This window comes from Neoarius graeffei, chromosome 10, assembly GCF_027579695.1.
Source record: "Neoarius graeffei isolate fNeoGra1 chromosome 10, fNeoGra1.pri, whole genome shotgun sequence".
Classification (NCBI taxonomy): Eukaryota; Metazoa; Chordata; class Actinopteri; order Siluriformes; family Ariidae; genus Neoarius; species Neoarius graeffei.
This window is the reverse complement of record NC_083578.1, coordinates 89,511,409-89,528,732: the sequence shown is the minus strand read 5'-3', so window position 1 is coordinate 89,528,732 and position 17,324 is coordinate 89,511,409. Positions and strand designations below refer to the sequence as shown.

The 17,324-nt window shown below is 45.1% G+C and overlaps 1 protein-coding gene across 2 annotated transcripts in view; it reads left to right on the top strand.

Moving 5' to 3' along the window:
* The first annotated feature begins 420 nt into the window (after positions 1–420).
* Positions 421–17,324, top strand: part of fsd1 (fibronectin type III and SPRY domain containing 1) — a 28,175-nt gene continuing 11,271 nt past the window's right edge. For both annotated transcript variants that reach the window (XR_009655474.1, XM_060930939.1), the window contains exons 1-6: positions 421–471; positions 3,524–3,619; positions 4,716–4,847; positions 11,636–11,737; positions 13,396–13,418; positions 16,443–16,564. Coding sequence is in view for 1 of the 2 variants with exons in the window: in XM_060930939.1 (XP_060786922.1) it covers positions 457–471; positions 3,524–3,619; positions 4,716–4,847; positions 11,636–11,737; positions 13,396–13,418; positions 16,443–16,564 (490 nt within the window). In the remaining variant the exon portion in view is untranslated. The remainder of the gene's footprint in view (positions 472–3,523; positions 3,620–4,715; positions 4,848–11,635; positions 11,738–13,395; positions 13,419–16,442; positions 16,565–17,324) is intronic.

Here is a 17,324-nt window from a genome sequence, read left to right as displayed (position 1 = left end):
ATAAATATTAAAAGTTTACTTAGTTTATTAAAAAAAATACATAAGGCTAGTTTGTTAGCTGCGCGGGGGGGGGGGGGGGGGGGTGTGCAGGCGGAAATGCCCGGATGAGACGCTTGTGTATGATTGGCTCAGAGACGCCTAGCGTTACTAAGCGACTACAAAACGTTTTTTAACATTCACTTTCATTTTTATACGTATTTATAACAATTAAATCGAATAAAAATATTTCAGGTTATAAATAAAATTCGATTATAGCCTTGGCTCTTTTATTTTTAATCCAAATTGAAAATGTACTTCCGGTACCGGCGATGACGTAATGCATCCCGCACCTCTGAGCTGAGCTCTGCTCTGGAACCACCAGCATCATCATCATCACTGGAGCAGCTCTGCAGGATCTGGGATTAAAATAAATAAATCATATTAAAGCATCGGAGGCCGGAGTCACGGTGCTGCGACATGGATGAGCAAAAGGTGAGAGAGAAGAGATTAAAAACCTTCATGATGTTTTGAAGATAAACAAAGAAAGCATGCGGAGTTGGTGCATGAGGCTGTCCAGCTTTATTACATCACTGCAGCCGCCCATCGGGACAGGACAGGACAGGACACAAGGACACAAAGTGAAGTCTTTATCAGGGGAAAATCATCTGCAAATACTGATTATATATAAATTAAAACATTCTTTTTTTTTTTTTTTAAGTTCCCCACCAGCAGCAGGTGCATGTCAGGGGAGGGGTTTATATAAAGTCCCACTGGCTCATGCACAGACCTGCTGTATTTATATAAAGCCCAGTGTTTACTTCTTTTATATAATGTGCATCATCATCATCGTGTTCCTGCATTGCTTATTACAGCCTGGATGTGATGCTGAAGACATTCAGTCCTGTGTATAATCTCAGGATGATCAGGGCGTGGAGGAGCAGCACTCCTGCACAGAAAGCTCGAAAGAATCTTATACGCATTGGTAGCACGGTGGTGTAGTGGTTAGCATGGTCGCCTCACAGCAAGAAGGTTCCGGGTTCGAGCCCAGCGGCCGGCGAGGGCCTTTGTCTGTGGAGTTTGCATGTTCTCCCCGTGTCTGCGTGGGTTTCCTCCGGGTGCTCTGGTTTCCCCCACAGTCCAAAGACATGCAGTTAGGTTGATGTGGGGCGGCCTTGGGCTGAGGTGCCCTTGAGCGAGGTACCGAACCCCTGACTGCTCCCCGGGCGCTCTGGTGTGGCTGCCCACTGCTCTGGGTTTGTGCGTGTTCACTGCTTCACATGGGTTAAATGCAGAGGATGAATTTCACTGTGCTTGAAGTGTGCATGTGACGAATAAAGGTTTCTTCTTTTTCTTCATTCTTCTGCATGCATACAAAGCATTTTTAGATCAGTAATAATCTTTTTATTCCCTCCAAAGCAGTATGTTTCCTGAAAAGTGCCTCCTTTCAGATCAGACACTGATTTGGAAGCACTTTTTTTTTTTTAATTGGTCACTAAATTGGTAATTTTTTGAACACGAATCACATCCGACATCACATCTGTTTCTCCAAACCTCTAACGCTGAGCTCTAATAAGCAAAATGCTGATTAAATTATAAGCAAACATTTTCAACAGGCAGATCCTAGACATTTTTAAGTTAATTTGATCTGACAGTCATTAGGAGAATTATCTTGATTTGGACTTTAGAGGTCAAGTCTGGTAGTGTGTGTGTGTGTGTGTGTGTATGGGTGGGGATTTAGAAGTTTCAAAGTAATTTTCACCACAAAAATGGAAGAAGAAACCTTTATTTGTCACATGCACACTTCAAGCACAGTGAAATTCATCCTCTGCATTTAACCCATCTGAAGCAGTGAACACACACACACCCAGAGCACCCGGAGGAAACCCAAGCAGACACGGGGAGAACATGCAAACTCCACACAGAAAGACCCTCGCCGGCCGCTAGGAGTTTGCATGTTCTCCCCGTGTCCGCGTGGGTTTCCTCCGGGTGCTCCGGTTTCCCCCACAGTCCAAAGACATGCAGGTTAGGTTAACTGGTGACTCTAAATTGAGCGTAGGTGTGAATGTGAGTGTGAATGGTTGTCTGTGTCTATGTGTCAGCCCTGTGATGACCTGGCGACTTGTCCAGGGTGAACCCCGCCTTTCGCCCGTAGTCAGCTGGGATAGGCTCCAGCTTGCCTGCGACCCTGTAGAACAGGATAAAGCGGCTACAGATGATGAGATGAGATGCTTGTGATAAGTCTTCCAAAATTACTTTGTCATTTCAAAGAATTCAAAACATTCTCAGTAATACAGCAACACACATCCGATCTGTTCAAGGTCTGATTACTGCTTTTCTGCCTCACAAGACATTCTTTCTTTTGGATTATCACATAAAGAGCGCTGATTAAGGCCACACCCATAATCGGCTCCTAAATCCAGCTGGGTTTTTATTTAATGTCTTTGGTGAACATTTTTCTTTAGTCCAGTTGCTTTCACCTTATTTTTGTTTCACAAAGCCATGGTAGAAACATTTTAAACCAGTTCAAGTGTCCAAAACGTTTGTTGTGCTCAATTCTAAGGGTTTCCTTTCCTTCTTTAAAAAAAGTTGTTGTTGTTGTTTTCTAAGGCTTTACATTTTAATCACTAATTTGGTGCATGATTGTTTTGCATTGGAAGTGGAAGTAATAGTTTTCCTAATCAGATCACCTCTAAAGCTGAACCACTGGGTACAATGCTGGTTAATTTAATTCTTAGTCATGTTGGTGCGCAGGGACGGTGGGTGTAAATAAGCTCTCGTACACTTTTTCAAGGGGAAAAAATACAGGAAAAAAACCCCATGCAGAATTGTATGAAGCAGTGAGATGCGCGGCTGGGGCTGATTTCTTTCTCACCCAGACTGTAGATTCGTGCGGCCAATCAGTGTTAGTCGTCTCATCAGGTGATCACACAGAGACACGCCCCGAGATTTGATCTGCATTTGTGCTGATATTTTTCACACGCATCCATGACACACCATTAGCAGTGATCGACAAGATGCATTGGATGAATGGATGGATGGATGGACTAAACAAAGTGTCCAACCCAAATACAAATGACACACAAAGACAGATATCAGATCCGTTCTGTCAGAATTTGCTGAGCTGAAAACAGCAAACGCAGCTTTTTTGTTTCCTGTGCTTGCTGTTTTGGAAGAGACACGGCATGATTAAAAACACAACAGTCATGAGTTGTGTTGTGTATCAGTATTTGTATGTTTGTGAGTGTTTTCTTGTGTGCATGTGTTTATAGCTTTTGTAGCTTATTTTGAAACTGCATGCGCAAAGCGTCAGCTATAACAGTTGTGTAGTTGCACCATCAAACCCCCCCACCCCCCCCCAGCATCATAACAAGCTGTGACTCTCGATGCAACTTTCGTTCTTTTCCTGATTGCATTTGACTTTGTAAATCTCCGTAACCTTCAGTTCAGATCTCTTACAGTTTCTTCTTGAAAATCTGAAAACCAAACAGGTCACATTTCCCACAGTCACCGTGTCTAGGTTTTATTTTATGCGTGTGTGTTTCAGGAGTCTCTCCAAAAGATCGTCAACACATTGGCGCTGAAAAATGAGGAGATCCAGAACTTCATCTGCTGCCTGAAGCAAAATCTGCAGAACCTGGAGGTACGATGAACTAAAGAGGGGGAAAAAGACAACAATGTGGACAAAGTCATGTCACTGGAAATCTTTTTTTGTATATTTTCAGTTTGAGGATAATCTAATATACTTTTAAAGCTCATTTAAGGACCGTGATTAAAGCGCCACGAATTTGCCTTTATACTGAAATCACGCAGTGAGTCCTAATCACAACTTGTTTTACGTTGGCTATAAACCTGCACCAAGGCTCATTTACCCAAAGTGCTTGCTGTTCTCATCTCATCTCATTATCTCTAGCCGCTTTATCCTGTTCTACAGGGTCGCAGGCGAGCTGGAGCCTATCCCAGCTGACTACGGGTGAAAGGCGGGGTTCACCCTGGACAAGTCGCCAGGTCATCACAGGGCTGACACATAGACACAGACAACCATTCACACTCACATTCACACCTACGCTCAATTTAGAGTCACCAGTTAACCTAACCTGCATGTCTTTGGACTGTGGGGGAAACCGGAGCACCCGGAGGAAACCCACGCGGACACGGGGAGAACATGCAAACTCCACACAGAAAGGCCCTCGCCGGCCACGGGGCTCGAACCCAGAACCTTCTTGCTGTGAGGTGACAGTGCTAACCACTACACCACTGTGCCGCCCAATAATTTAATCAGAGTATCCAAATTATATCACAGTACACTTTTCTGAGATATCATGGATAAATGTGATATCTGATTATAATTTTTTATTCCAATAATTACAAAGGTATTTGAGGCAGTTGATCTGATGTTAAATTCTTTATTAAACTGTAAAAGTTCAGTAATCTTCCCTGTTAATTTATCTTTGGACATTAAATAAAATTTCTGTTCAGTGCATGCTGTTTTTGGAAAATAATCAACTTCCAGATAGAAAAATAATGAGTTACTTTTACCATAACAGCATGACGGAGTGTTTATTCTTTATTTACGTCCCCTTGTACAGTGTGATGCCTCACTGCTGTGATGAACGAGGTGCAGAGAAGAGTCGAGTGCAGCACTCTGACCACTGAACTTTGAGAACTCGGTAGTTAATTGTTAAATATCAGCTTGATAAATGCCTGACTCGAGCCAACGCTCTTCTCGCTGTGTGTAGGCAAACTCCACCCGTGTTCAGGAGGATCTGGAGTCGGAGTTCAGCTCTCTGCATGCTGTTCTGGACGAGCTGAAGGATGGAATGATGACGCGAATCAAACAGGAGCGAGCCACTCGCACGTACGAGCTGCAGGTGAAGGCTGATCTCTTTAACATTCATGAAGCTTAAAAATTCAACCAAAACATGTTTTCAATATTTCTCCCTTTGTTAAATAACTAAACAAATTCCCTCCTGCATGAAGACCCCACAAAAAAATCATGAGCCAACAGAAAAAGGCACAGAAGTCTCTGCATGTTTGCACTGATCAATAATTCCGGATTTTATGAATATGCAAAAAGACCCTGACCCTACAGGCCCCGCCCCTTTTTACTGGTATTGCATTTCCTCAGTTTACGTATTCGAGCCTGATGTTTTGTAAAGTTCAGTATGAAGCGCAGGCCGCTGTGAGACTGTGTGTGTTCACATTCTTGAGCAGTGTGGATTCGGTTACAGTTAGAGATGATTGACGGGTATAAAAGCCACGCCTCTTTCATTGTGACTGACGGATATAAAGGCCACAGCCACTTTACTGAGACTGATGCACACTTAGGACATGCCTACATCATTTGACTGGCAGAGGCCACACCTCCTCCTCCTTCACTATGACTGGCAGAGGCCACACCTCCTCCTCCTTCACTATGACTGGCAGAGGCCACACCTCCTCCTCCTTCACTATGACTGGCAGAGGCCACACCTCCTCCTCCTTCACTATGACTGGCAGAGGCCACACCTCCTCCTCCTTCACTATGACTGGCAGAGGCCACACCTCCTCCTCCTTCACTATGACTGGCAGAGGCCACACCTCCTCCTCCTTCACTATGACTGGCAGAGGCCACACCTCCTCCTCCTTCACTATGACTGGCAGAGGCCACACCTCCTCCTCCTTCACTATGACTGGCAGAGGCCACACCTCCTCCTCCTTCACTATGACTGGCAGAGGCCACACCTCCTCCTCCTTCACTATGACTGGCAGAGGCCACACCTCCTCCTCCTTCACTATGACTGGCAGAGGCCACACCTCCTCCTCCTTCACTATGACTGGCAGAGGCCACACCTCCTCCTCCTTCACTGTGACTGGCAGAGGCCACACCTCCTCCTCCTTCACTGTGACTGGCAGAGGCCACACCTCCTCCTCCTTCACTGTGACTGGCAGAGGCCACACCTCCTCCTCCTTCACTGTGACTGGCAGAGGCCACACCTCCTCCTCCTTCACTGTGACTGGCAGAGGCCACACCTCCTCCTCCTTCACTGTGACTGGCAGAGGCCACACCTCCTCCTCCTTCACTGTGACTGACAGAGGCCACACCTCCTCCTCCTTCACTGTGACTGACAGAGGCCACACCTCCTCCTCCTTCACTGTGACTGACAGAGGCCACACCTCCTCCTCCTTCACTGTGACTGACAGAGGCCACACCTCCTCCTCCTTCACTGTAACTGACAGAGGCCACACCTCCTCCTCCTTCACTGTAACTGACAGAGGCCACACCTCCTCCTCCTTCACTGTAACTGACAGAGGCCACACCTCCTCCTCCTTCACTGTAACTGACAGAGGCCACACCTCCTCCTCCTTCACTGTAACTGACAGAGGCCACACCTCCTCCTCCTTCACTGTAACTGACAGAGGCCACACCTCCTCCTCCTTCACTGTAACTGACAGAGGCCACACCTCCTCCTCCTTCACTGTAACTGACAGAGGCCACACCTCCTCCTCCTTCACTGTAACTGACAGAGGCCACACCTCCTCCTCCTTCACTGTAACTGACAGAGGCCACACCTCCTCCTCCTTCACTGTAACTGACAGAGGCCACACCTCCTCCTCCTTCACTGTAACTGACAGAGGCCACACCTCCTCCTCCTTCACTGTAACTGACAGAGGCCACACCTCCTCCTTCACTGTAACTGACAGGGGGCACACCTCCTCCTCCTTCACTGTAACTGACAGGGGGCACACCTCCTCCTCCTCCTTCAACTGACAGAGGGCACACCTCCTCCTCCTTCGCTGTGACTGACAGAGGGCACACCTCCTCCTCCTTCACTATGACTGGCAGAGGCCACACCTCCTCCTCCTTCACTGTAACTGACAGAGGCCACACCTCCTCCTCCTTCACTGTAACTGACAGAGGCCACACCTCCTCCTTCACTGTAACTGACAGGGGGCACACCTCCTCCTCCTTCACTGTGACTGGCAGAGGCCACACCTCCTCCTCCTTCACTGTAACTGACAGAGGCCACACCTCCTCCTCCTTCACTGTAACTGACAGAGGCCACACCTCCTCCTCCTTCACTGTAACTGACAGAGGCCACACCTCCTCCTCCTTCACTGTAACTGACAGAGGCCACACCTCCTCCTTCACTGTAACTGACAGGGGGCACACCTCCTCCTCCTTCACTGTAACTGACAGGGGGCACACCTCCTCCTCCTCCTTCAACTGACAGAGGGCACACCTCCTCCTCCTTCGCTGTGACTGACAGAGGGCACACCTCCTCCTCCTTCACTATGACTGGCAGAGGCCACACCTCCTCCTCCTTCACTGTAACTGACAGAGGCCACACCTCCTCCTCCTTCACTGTAACTGACAGAGGCCACACCTCCTCCTTCACTGTAACTGACAGGGGGCACACCTCCTCCTCCTTCACTGTGACTGGCAGAGGCCACACCTCCTCCTCCTTCACTGTAACTGACAGAGGCCACACCTCCTCCTCCTTCACTGTAACTGACAGAGGCCACACCTCCTCCTCCTTCACTGTAACTGGCAGAGGCCACACCTCCTCCTCCTTCACTGTGACTGGCAGAGGCCACACCTCCTCCTCCTTCACTGTAACTGACAGAGGCCACACCTCCTCCTCCTTCACTGTAACTGACAGAGGCCACACCTCCTCCTCCTTCACTGTAACTGACAGAGGCCACACCTCCTCCTCCTTCACTGTAACTGACAGAGGCCACACCTCCTCCTTCACTGTAACTGACAGAGGCCACACCTCCTCCTTCACTGTAACTGACAGAGGCCACACCTCCTCTTTCACTGTAACTGACAGAGGCCACACCTCCTCCTTCACTGTAACTGACAGGGGGCACACCTCCTCCTCCTTCACTGTAACTGACAGGGGGCACACCTCCTCCTCCTCCTTCAACTGACAGAGGGCACACCTCCTCCTCCTCCTTCGCTGTGACTGACAGAGGGCACACCTCCTCCTCCTTCACTATGACTGGCAGAGGCCACACCTCCTCCTCCTTCACTATGACTGGCAGAGGCCACACCTCCTCCTCCTTCACTGTGACTGGCAGAGGCCACACCTCCTCCTCCTTCACTGTGACTGGCAGAGGCCACACCTCCTCCTCCTTCACTGTGACTGGCAGAGGCCACACCTCCTCCTCCTTCACTGTGACTGGCAGAGGCCACACCTCCTCCTCCTTCACTGTGACTGGCAGAGGCCACACCTCCTCCTCCTTCACTGTGACTGGCAGAGGCCACACCTCCTCCTCCTTCACTGTGACTGGCAGAGGCCACACCTCCTCCTCCTTCACTGTGACTGGCAGAGGCCACACCTCCTCCTCCTTCACTGTGACTGGCAGAGGCCACACCTCCTCCTCCTTCACTGTGACTGGCAGAGGCCACACCTCCTCCTCCTTCACTGTGACTGGCAGAGGCCACACCTCCTCCTCCTTCACTGTAACTGACAGAGGCCACACCTCCTCCTCCTTCACTGTAACTGACAGAGGCCACACCTCCTCCTCCTTCACTGTAACTGACAGAGGCCACACCTCCTCCTCCTTCACTGTAACTGACAGAGGCCACACCTCCTCCTCCTTCACTGTAACTGACAGAGGCCACACCTCCTCCTCCTTCACTGTAACTGACAGAGGCCACACCTCCTCCTCCTTCACTGTAACTGACAGAGGCCACACCTCCTCCTCCTTCACTGTAACTGACAGAGGCCACACCTCCTCCTCCTTCACTGTAACTGACAGAGGCCACACCTCCTCCTCCTTCACTGTAACTGACAGAGGCCACACCTCCTCCTCCTTCACTGTAACTGACAGAGGCCACACCTCCTCCTCCTTCACTGTAACTGACAGAGGCCACACCTCCTCCTCCTTCACTGTAACTGACAGAGGCCACACCTCCTCCTCCTTCACTGTAACTGACAGAGGCCACACCTCCTCCTCCTTCACTGTAACTGACAGAGGCCACACCTCCTCCTCCTTCACTGTAACTGACAGAGGCCACACCTCCTCCTCCTTCACTGTAACTGACAGAGGCCACACCTCCTCCTCCTTCACTGTAAGTGACAGAGGCCACACCTCCTCCTCCTTCACTGTAAGTGACAGAGGCCACACCTCCTCCTCCTTCACTGTAACTGACAGAGGCCACACCTCCTCCTTCACTGTAACTGACAGAGGCCACACCTCCTCCTTCACTGTAACTGACAGGGGGCACACCTCCTCCTCCTTCACTGTAACTGACAGGGGGCACACCTCCTCCTCCTTCACTGTAACTGACAGGGGGCACACCTCCTCCTCCTCCTTCAACTGACAGAGGCCACACCTCCTCCTCCTTCACTGTAAGTGACAGAGGCCACACCTCCTCCTCCTTCACTGTAAGTGACAGAGGCCACACCTCCTCCTTCACTGTAACTGACAGAGGCCACACCTCCTCCTTCACTGTAACTGACAGGGGGCACACCTCCTCCTCCTCCTTCAACTGACAGAGGCCACACCTCCTCCTCCTTCACTGTAAGTGACAGAGGCCACACCTCCTCCTCCTTCACTGTAAGTGACAGAGGCCACACCTCCTCCTTCACTGTAACTGACAGAGGCCACACCTCCTCCTTCACTGTAACTGACAGAGGCCACACCTCCTCCTTCACTGTAACTGACAGGGGGCACACCTCCTCCTCCTTCACTGTAACTGACAGGGGGCACACCTCCTCCTCCTCCTTCAACTGACAGAGGGCACACCTCCTCCTCCTTCGCTGTGACTGACAGAGGGCACACCTCCTCCTCCTTCGCTGTGACTGACAGAGGGCACACCTCCTCCTCCTTCGCTGTGACTGACAGAGGGCACACCTCCTCCTCCTTCGCTGTGACTGACAGAGGGCACACCTCCTCCTCCTTCGCTGTGACTGACAGAGGGCACACCTCCTCCTCCTTCGCTGTGACTGACAGAGGGCACACCTCCTCCTCCTTCGCTGTGACTGACAGAGGGCACACCTCCTCCTCCTTCGCTGTGACTGACAGAGGGCACACCTCCTCCTCCTTCGCTGTGACTGACAGAGGGCACACCTCCTCCTCCTTCGCTGTGACTGACAGAGGGCACACCTCCTCCTCCTTCGCTGTGACTGACAGAGGGCACACCTCCTCCTCCTTCGCTGTGACTGACAGAGGGCACACCTCCTCCTCCTTCGCTGTGACTGACAGAGGGCACACCTCCTCCTCCTTCGCTGTGACTGACAGAGGGCACACCTCCTCCTCCTTCGCTGTGACTGACAGAGGGCACACCTCCTCCTCCTTCGCTGTGACTGACAGAGGGCACACCTCCTCCTCCTTCGCTGTGACTGACAGAGGGCACACCTCCTCCTCCTCCTCCTCCTTCGCTGTGACTTGAACTTTTACGTCCCGACTTAATTGGAATAATAAATACCTGGTGCTGTGTCTTATAAATTAAAAATGTATCGTGTGTGTGTGTGTGTGTCTCTGAGTTGAGGAGCTTCTGGTTAGATTTTTCAAAGCAGCTCTGATAATAGTGTAGCTCATGAATTCATCATGAATAGGATTGTGTGTTTAGTATTCACTCTTAGGAATCGACACACCTAGAGACTACTTCTCTCTCTCTCTCTCTCTCTCTCTCTCTCTCTCTCTCTCTTTCACACACTCGCACTCTCACACTTGAATTGAACTGATCCCCAGTGATTTACACCCTGTCTCTATATAAACCTGCTTATGACCTTTTAGTTTAAACAGCACACTTTTTTTTTTTTCACAGATTTTATTTATTGGATTGACTGTGTGTGTGTGTGTGTGTGTGTGTGTTTAGAATTTATTATCGAAGTCATCATTTAATGTAATCATATCTAATTTGTTATTAAATCACATGGGATTGGTGGTATGTTCAAATGCAGCATGTCCCTTTTTATGGTTTCACTATGGGAAGTCTAACGCACGAAATTTGAGAGGACACTGTTGCTAGGCAACCACAAAATTCGGGTACCTAGCAGAAGCTAGCTATCGTGTAGCCATTATGTCTTTTTATACAGACAAAATAAAGGCACAGTGACTGCAGAAACGAGACAAAACTGCTCACATTCTGGATGTTTTTTTCTCAGACGCGTGAGTGGTACAGTATTGGATCTTGGAGTGGTCTGAAAATTTTTGGACACCACCAGAGGGTGCAGTTTGTCTACTCTAGAAACTTCTTGTAATCACAATGAATCCTGTATGACATCTGTTATAATGCAATGGTTTCCCGGGTACATGCTCCTGTAAATGAAGTTTGCTCGGGGTTGGATTTGGAGTGCATTTCAAATCAAATCTGTGTCTAATAATTAGCATCAAAGGCACATCTTAAAATACTGTAAAAATACAATATTGGAAAACGGTGCATTATTAAAAATTAACAAAATTCTGGGCAGTTTCAAATTAATATTGGTGATTTTCTTTAGCTTTCAAACAAATGTGGTCAAAAAATAAAGCCATGAACTCTAACCTCACGCAATCTTAGGTACTCATCAAATATAAGCATGCTCGCAATGACTTCTTTCTGCCACAGAGGTCGCCAAATCCCACAAATTTACACCGTTGTTTTTAATCTTTAAGCATTTAATAAATGAGCTGTTAATACTGTGCAGTGATGAACGTGTGTGTTTCTGCACTGTTTCCTCAGAATCAGCTGAGCGCCTGTACGAAAGCTCTGGAGAGTTCCGAGGAGCTGCTGGAAGTAGCCAATCAGACGCTCTGCTCGTCTGAGATGGATGGCTTCACTCAGGTACGCACTCACTCGGAATGTGGCTGATTTCTGTCTGTGAATTTAGTGATGCGTTGGATCGTGTGACTGAAAATAAAAATTACGGCTGAGGAGAAACGCAACATCGGAGTGGTCTGTCTGCGTTACATTCAATTGAAAATAACTTTTTGTTTGTGTTCTTTCTTGGCACATAAGGAAGTAATTTTTGTTCATACAATTATTTTCATTAAAAAATTATCCAGTACAAAGTCTCAATCAAATATTCATGATTTCAAACATGGAAAAAATTCCCACTGCAGAACATTTCTAATCATTTTTAATAGTGATCCATGTTAACGTTTCACCAGGCGCTGACGCCAATCTATAATCTGTACAGTAATCACTGGTACTTTTCCAGGTCATTCAAGATCGTTTAATAAATTTAGCCTCAAAATGAATCTGAAATGATGATGATGAATAATCAAAGAAGAACTGTGAAAGCTTTTGGAATAGTTATTAACCTCTGAAGGTCTTGGGTGCTGAGAGGTGTGGCTCGCCTGGACAGACATACCCAAAATTAATCAAAAAATAGTTCCACAGTTATCAGGTCAATATACATAATCTTGGTCTGTATGGATAAGTAAGACCTCAGAAAATATACTTCCAGTGTCGGTGACATTGTGACTGTTACTGTGCCTGAGTAAACCGTGATAAACCAAGGGAGAAATTTTATTTTAGATTAGACAGTAGATGGAAGGAACCTTCTGACCAAAAGATTTGTTGCCCTAAACACTATTTCAGTGAATGACACCATGACAGTAAGGGTCCCATACACAGAGATGCCACTTTTTTTTTCATTCAGCAACTCCTTGCCTACAACTGGACCAAAAAAAAACCCATAGAAATACCACAGAGTACAGAGTTACTACAAAAAGTTTTAGTAAATATAGAGCTTATTAAAACAGCATTTAAAAAAAAAAAGCCTTTTTACGGGAAGACAATTATAGTAGCGTTCTATTGGACCTGATACCAGGTCTGTAGGATTTAAGAAATTCATTTTATTTTAAGGCTATAAACAATTTAATATCTTCTTTTTGTGTGTATATATATATATATATATATATATATATATATATATATATATATATATATATTATATATATATATATATATATATATATATATATATATAAAATTTATATTTTATATATTTTATATATATATATAAAATTTAATTTTGAAAAAAAAACAAACCAAACAAGTGAATGCAGTGTACCCAGACCTTGAATGTGCCTGGACCTTGAGTCTACCACTAAAATAATGTATTTAAATATTAGTTTCTTTTTATTTCTTGAAAAGTTAACTTCTATTTCATAAGGAATGTTATTTGTAATGACAGTATGTGACACATTTTATATTAATGTTTGAAAATGTAGGAAAGGAAAACACTTTCTGATAAAGGACTCATCATCTCTTTGTGATTTTTTTTTTTTTTAAAACTAAATATGAAAAGCATTTTTGTCACACTCTGCTGCAGTAACATGGCTACGGCTTGAACATGACATAATTATTGTCCCAAAGTGTCACTTGTTGCCGTCGCCGCTCGCCTCTGCTGTCTCTGTGCTGGTAATGACTGATGTATTGTTTAATTCTCTGTCTTTCTCTCTCATCCTCTTTTTCTCTTTCTCCTCTGCTTTCAGGCGGCTAAAGACATAAAGGATAGGTACAGTACACCTGGAACACACTGAGTCTTTACTGAGTTTTATTGAGAGCACTGCACAGTTTAGTGTTTTCCCTTAAAGAGGAACAGTCATGGTTCAAATTCACACCACGACAGCTGCTGAATTCTGGATTCTGATTGGTCAGAAGGTGTTGATTAATTTTCTAGAACAGTAGCTCTGACAATTGTGCAGCTGCACATCACAAGTTTATATGAACATGAATATAAGCTCTTTCCGATATGTTATCGTTTCTATAGTAACGACTCATTCACAGGGATTTGATGGAGTCGTTTATTTGACATTAATGGAAGGAGTCTCCAGTGTCAGAGGTAAAGATGTGGCTAAGATTTCTGACATCGTCAGGACAAATGAGTTTACGCTCTGCGGTTCTTTCTAACGTGACAAGCTGCCTTTTTTTTTTTGCAATTATTATTATTAACTTCAAGAGATAAAAATAGAGGCTGGTGAAGCACTAACATTAAACATAGTTTTATTTTATGTTTATAACGTGTTGTTGTGGTATAAGGGGAATAAAACACTACAGAACATGCTGTTATTTAACAGTTATTTGCTGAAGGTGAAGTGAATAATGATGAATAATAATTGAAACAAAATCTGTTATTATACTCAGGTGATTTATTTTAAAAAATCATTTATTTCAGACTTTAAAAGCAGCATGTGTTTAATAAATTTGCAGCACAGATTTGTGACTTATGCACGCCGAGTCTCACAAAATACTTTTGTTTTGAAATCGATAAAATAAATCCCAATCCCACCTTCCCTTTGAATAGTTTTAGACCAAACTTCAGAGCATCTTTAGTGCTTTTAGGAACAGCATTTTCTTTCATTGTTTGTAAATCTTCCTCACTTACAGTGATGAAGCGATCGGAGCCATTTTGAGGTGATTATCGAGAAATAGTCTGAATTTCTCGACCAATCAGCACGTGGGATTTTTTTATAATCACCTCCATATTTATATTAAAGGAAAATGATAAACTATGGGGTCCCAAGTCTGTTTAACAGCTTGACTGTTTCTCTTTTAAGTTGAAAATAAATAAATGTGTCAATAAAAAAAGGGAAAATGTAAAACTGTGCACTAGAATGTAGATCAGAGTACATCATCATCTTCATGACTAGCAAGTGTTTCTCATCGTGCCTTGTTCCCTCCCTCCCTGTGTCTGAAATCGCTCACTCGTTCACTACTCCCTACAGAGGGAATTATTATATAGAGGACTATACAGTGAGCTCATTGGTAAAATGAAAAAATGCTTTCGGACACTAGTCCGTCACGCTGGTATTTACGTTATTACTGTCGCACAATTAAAACGTGCCAAATCAGTCAGCTGGTGGGTTTTCAAAATAATAAATACATGCGTGTGTTTTTGTGATAAATCTGTATTATACTGAGCGCATTTCCCACGTTAATCAATACAAAGTACCTGCAGCTTTCAGTTCTTTTAAATCAAGGCTGAATACTTTCTTCTTTGCCGCTGCCTTTTATTAAATCAAATTTGAGACTTTTAATTTGATTTCTTTCAGCGTGACTGCAATGCATGATGGGATATATTGCTTTGGTTAGTGACCATCGTTGTACACTACTTTTCGTGATGCATTGTGGGATACTTTGAGTGCACTATATAGGGTATAAATAATCCTCACTAAGGTTTCGGACAGTACTACAAAATGGCGTCCTCACTATATAGTGCCCTATATAGTGAGTAGGGAGCGATTTCAGACACAGGGCCTGTGTTCTTTTCCCTACGTCACCACATTCTGTCTCTTCATTTACTTTCTCTCATCTTAGTTTTTAGTGTCATGGTTTTACATGATTGTGTTGAAATGGGCGGAGTAGAGCGCACTCTATCATCTGTAATTTTTTTTGTTTTTAATCAACACTTCATGTAAGTGATATAATCTCGAATCCAGCATGAAATCTCACTCGATTGGTGCAGCTCATAGGTTCAGTGCCTGTACTGAAAGATGCCGCAGGCTCAGTATGGTTCTTTAGTCAGGAGAGAACCCAGCAAGGCTCACATTCAGGATCGAGAGCGTCCGAGTGCAGACTTTAGTGATGAAGTGAATCCAGTTGACTGACTACAGGAACTGAATCAGAAATTTTCATTTTGTTTTTTTTTTCTAACCATGAGCTGCTAAACCGAGCAAAAAGACAGAGACAGAAAGCTGTACAAGGACGTTTCCTCTCCTACGTGTACCTCACACAATGCTAATTTTTTTTCTTTTTTTGGTTTATGTACCCAGAGCGTCAGCGACGCAGTAGCTCACACGGCCGTACCATGAGAAACCACTCGTTTATAATTAGCTAAGTTGTTCCTCATGAGAACAATTAGGTCTTCAAAACAAAACAATCCGAATCAAAATCCACTGAAAATTCAGGGAGGAGTCGCGATTTTTCTGAAAGTTTGTTAATCGGTCTAATTAGCAACTTGGTAATGAGAAATCACAAAACCAGGGAGTAACTTTTGTGCAGACTGATTAGAGCTTCCAAACAAAACAATCAGAATCAAAATCCATTAAAAACTCGAGGAGGAGGAGCAGGTTTTGTGAATTGTGGACGGACGGATGATGGACGCCACGTGATGGCTATAGCTCATCGGCCTACGGCTGCGTGAGCTAATTATGTGCACCGTGAAACCAAATCACACACCAAATACACCATAAGAATCAGTTTCACTCTGATTTGGGCTCAGTAAACACTACTAGGTGTCAAACCGTGTTTACACACATCATCATCAGTGAAAATATCATCGTATCGCCAGACTGATATATCGGACAGCTCTGTCGCTGTGTACTGGACAGCCGCTCTGCTCATGTGTGATGTTATTGGCTCTCAGAATAAGCTTAATTGTGGAAAGTGGAAAACCCATTCGGCTTTATTCTTCTCACATGCTCAGTGTTGTGGATCATCTGGATTTCTGTTCCTCATGATCGTTTTATTGTACATGTTTGCTGAATGAGTTCTTAAAACTCGTGTGTGTGTGTGTGTGCGTGTGTGTGTGCGTGCTCAGTGTTACCATGGCCCCAGCCTTCCGCCTGTCTTTAAAAGCAAAAGCGAGCGACAGTATGAGTCACTTGATGGTGGACTTCACTCTGGAGCGTGAGATACTGCAGGCCATCAAATTCCTCCCAGGTCAGTTTCTATTTTTTTGTTTGTTTGTTTGTTTGTTTGTTTTTAAATATAAGAAATGAAACCCTTCAGGGCAGTGCCATTGATGGGATGGTGCAAAAATGTTTAGTGTTACATAAGATCTTGGTTTCATATGATGTCACAAAATAAGCTCCATAACATGAACCAGTCCCATTCAATATTACTGGAACTGTCCACCTGGAGCGCCTGCTCGTTAAGCTTAGCCCATTAGCTGGTGTTAGTAGTGAACAAAATCGTTGTCGTGATTGTTATGGTAATGGTATATTTTGAAAGATTTGGCTGTTGAGAATATGATACAAATGATAGCCGATGTCCGAGACTCGGATACTGAAATCCAACATCCTGTGACGCGTATATGCGAGTTTAGTTTGTGGTGGGGGGAAGTAAAAACTAGGTTTTCAGAAATATTCATATACGTGCAAACAGCAAGGCCTCGTTTCGACAGTTTTGTTTGGTGTGCATACTTACTGTTTACTTATAAGATCCTCTTCTATCCATAAGTGTTGAGGTTTGCCAGAAGGTTCTCCATCTTTGATCTACTGCAGTTTTTTTTTTTTTGCCTCATTCCATTCCATTCTTCTTGACGTTAAGCTTTCTCTTACCTCTTCCTCCCATTTCTTTCTTGGTCTTCTTCTTCTCATCTTGGTGATCCATACCTTCTTTACGATTTTGTCTTCTTGCATTCTTTGTATATGACCAAACCATCTTCTACCTTTCCTCGAACTGGTTTTGTATTTAGTTC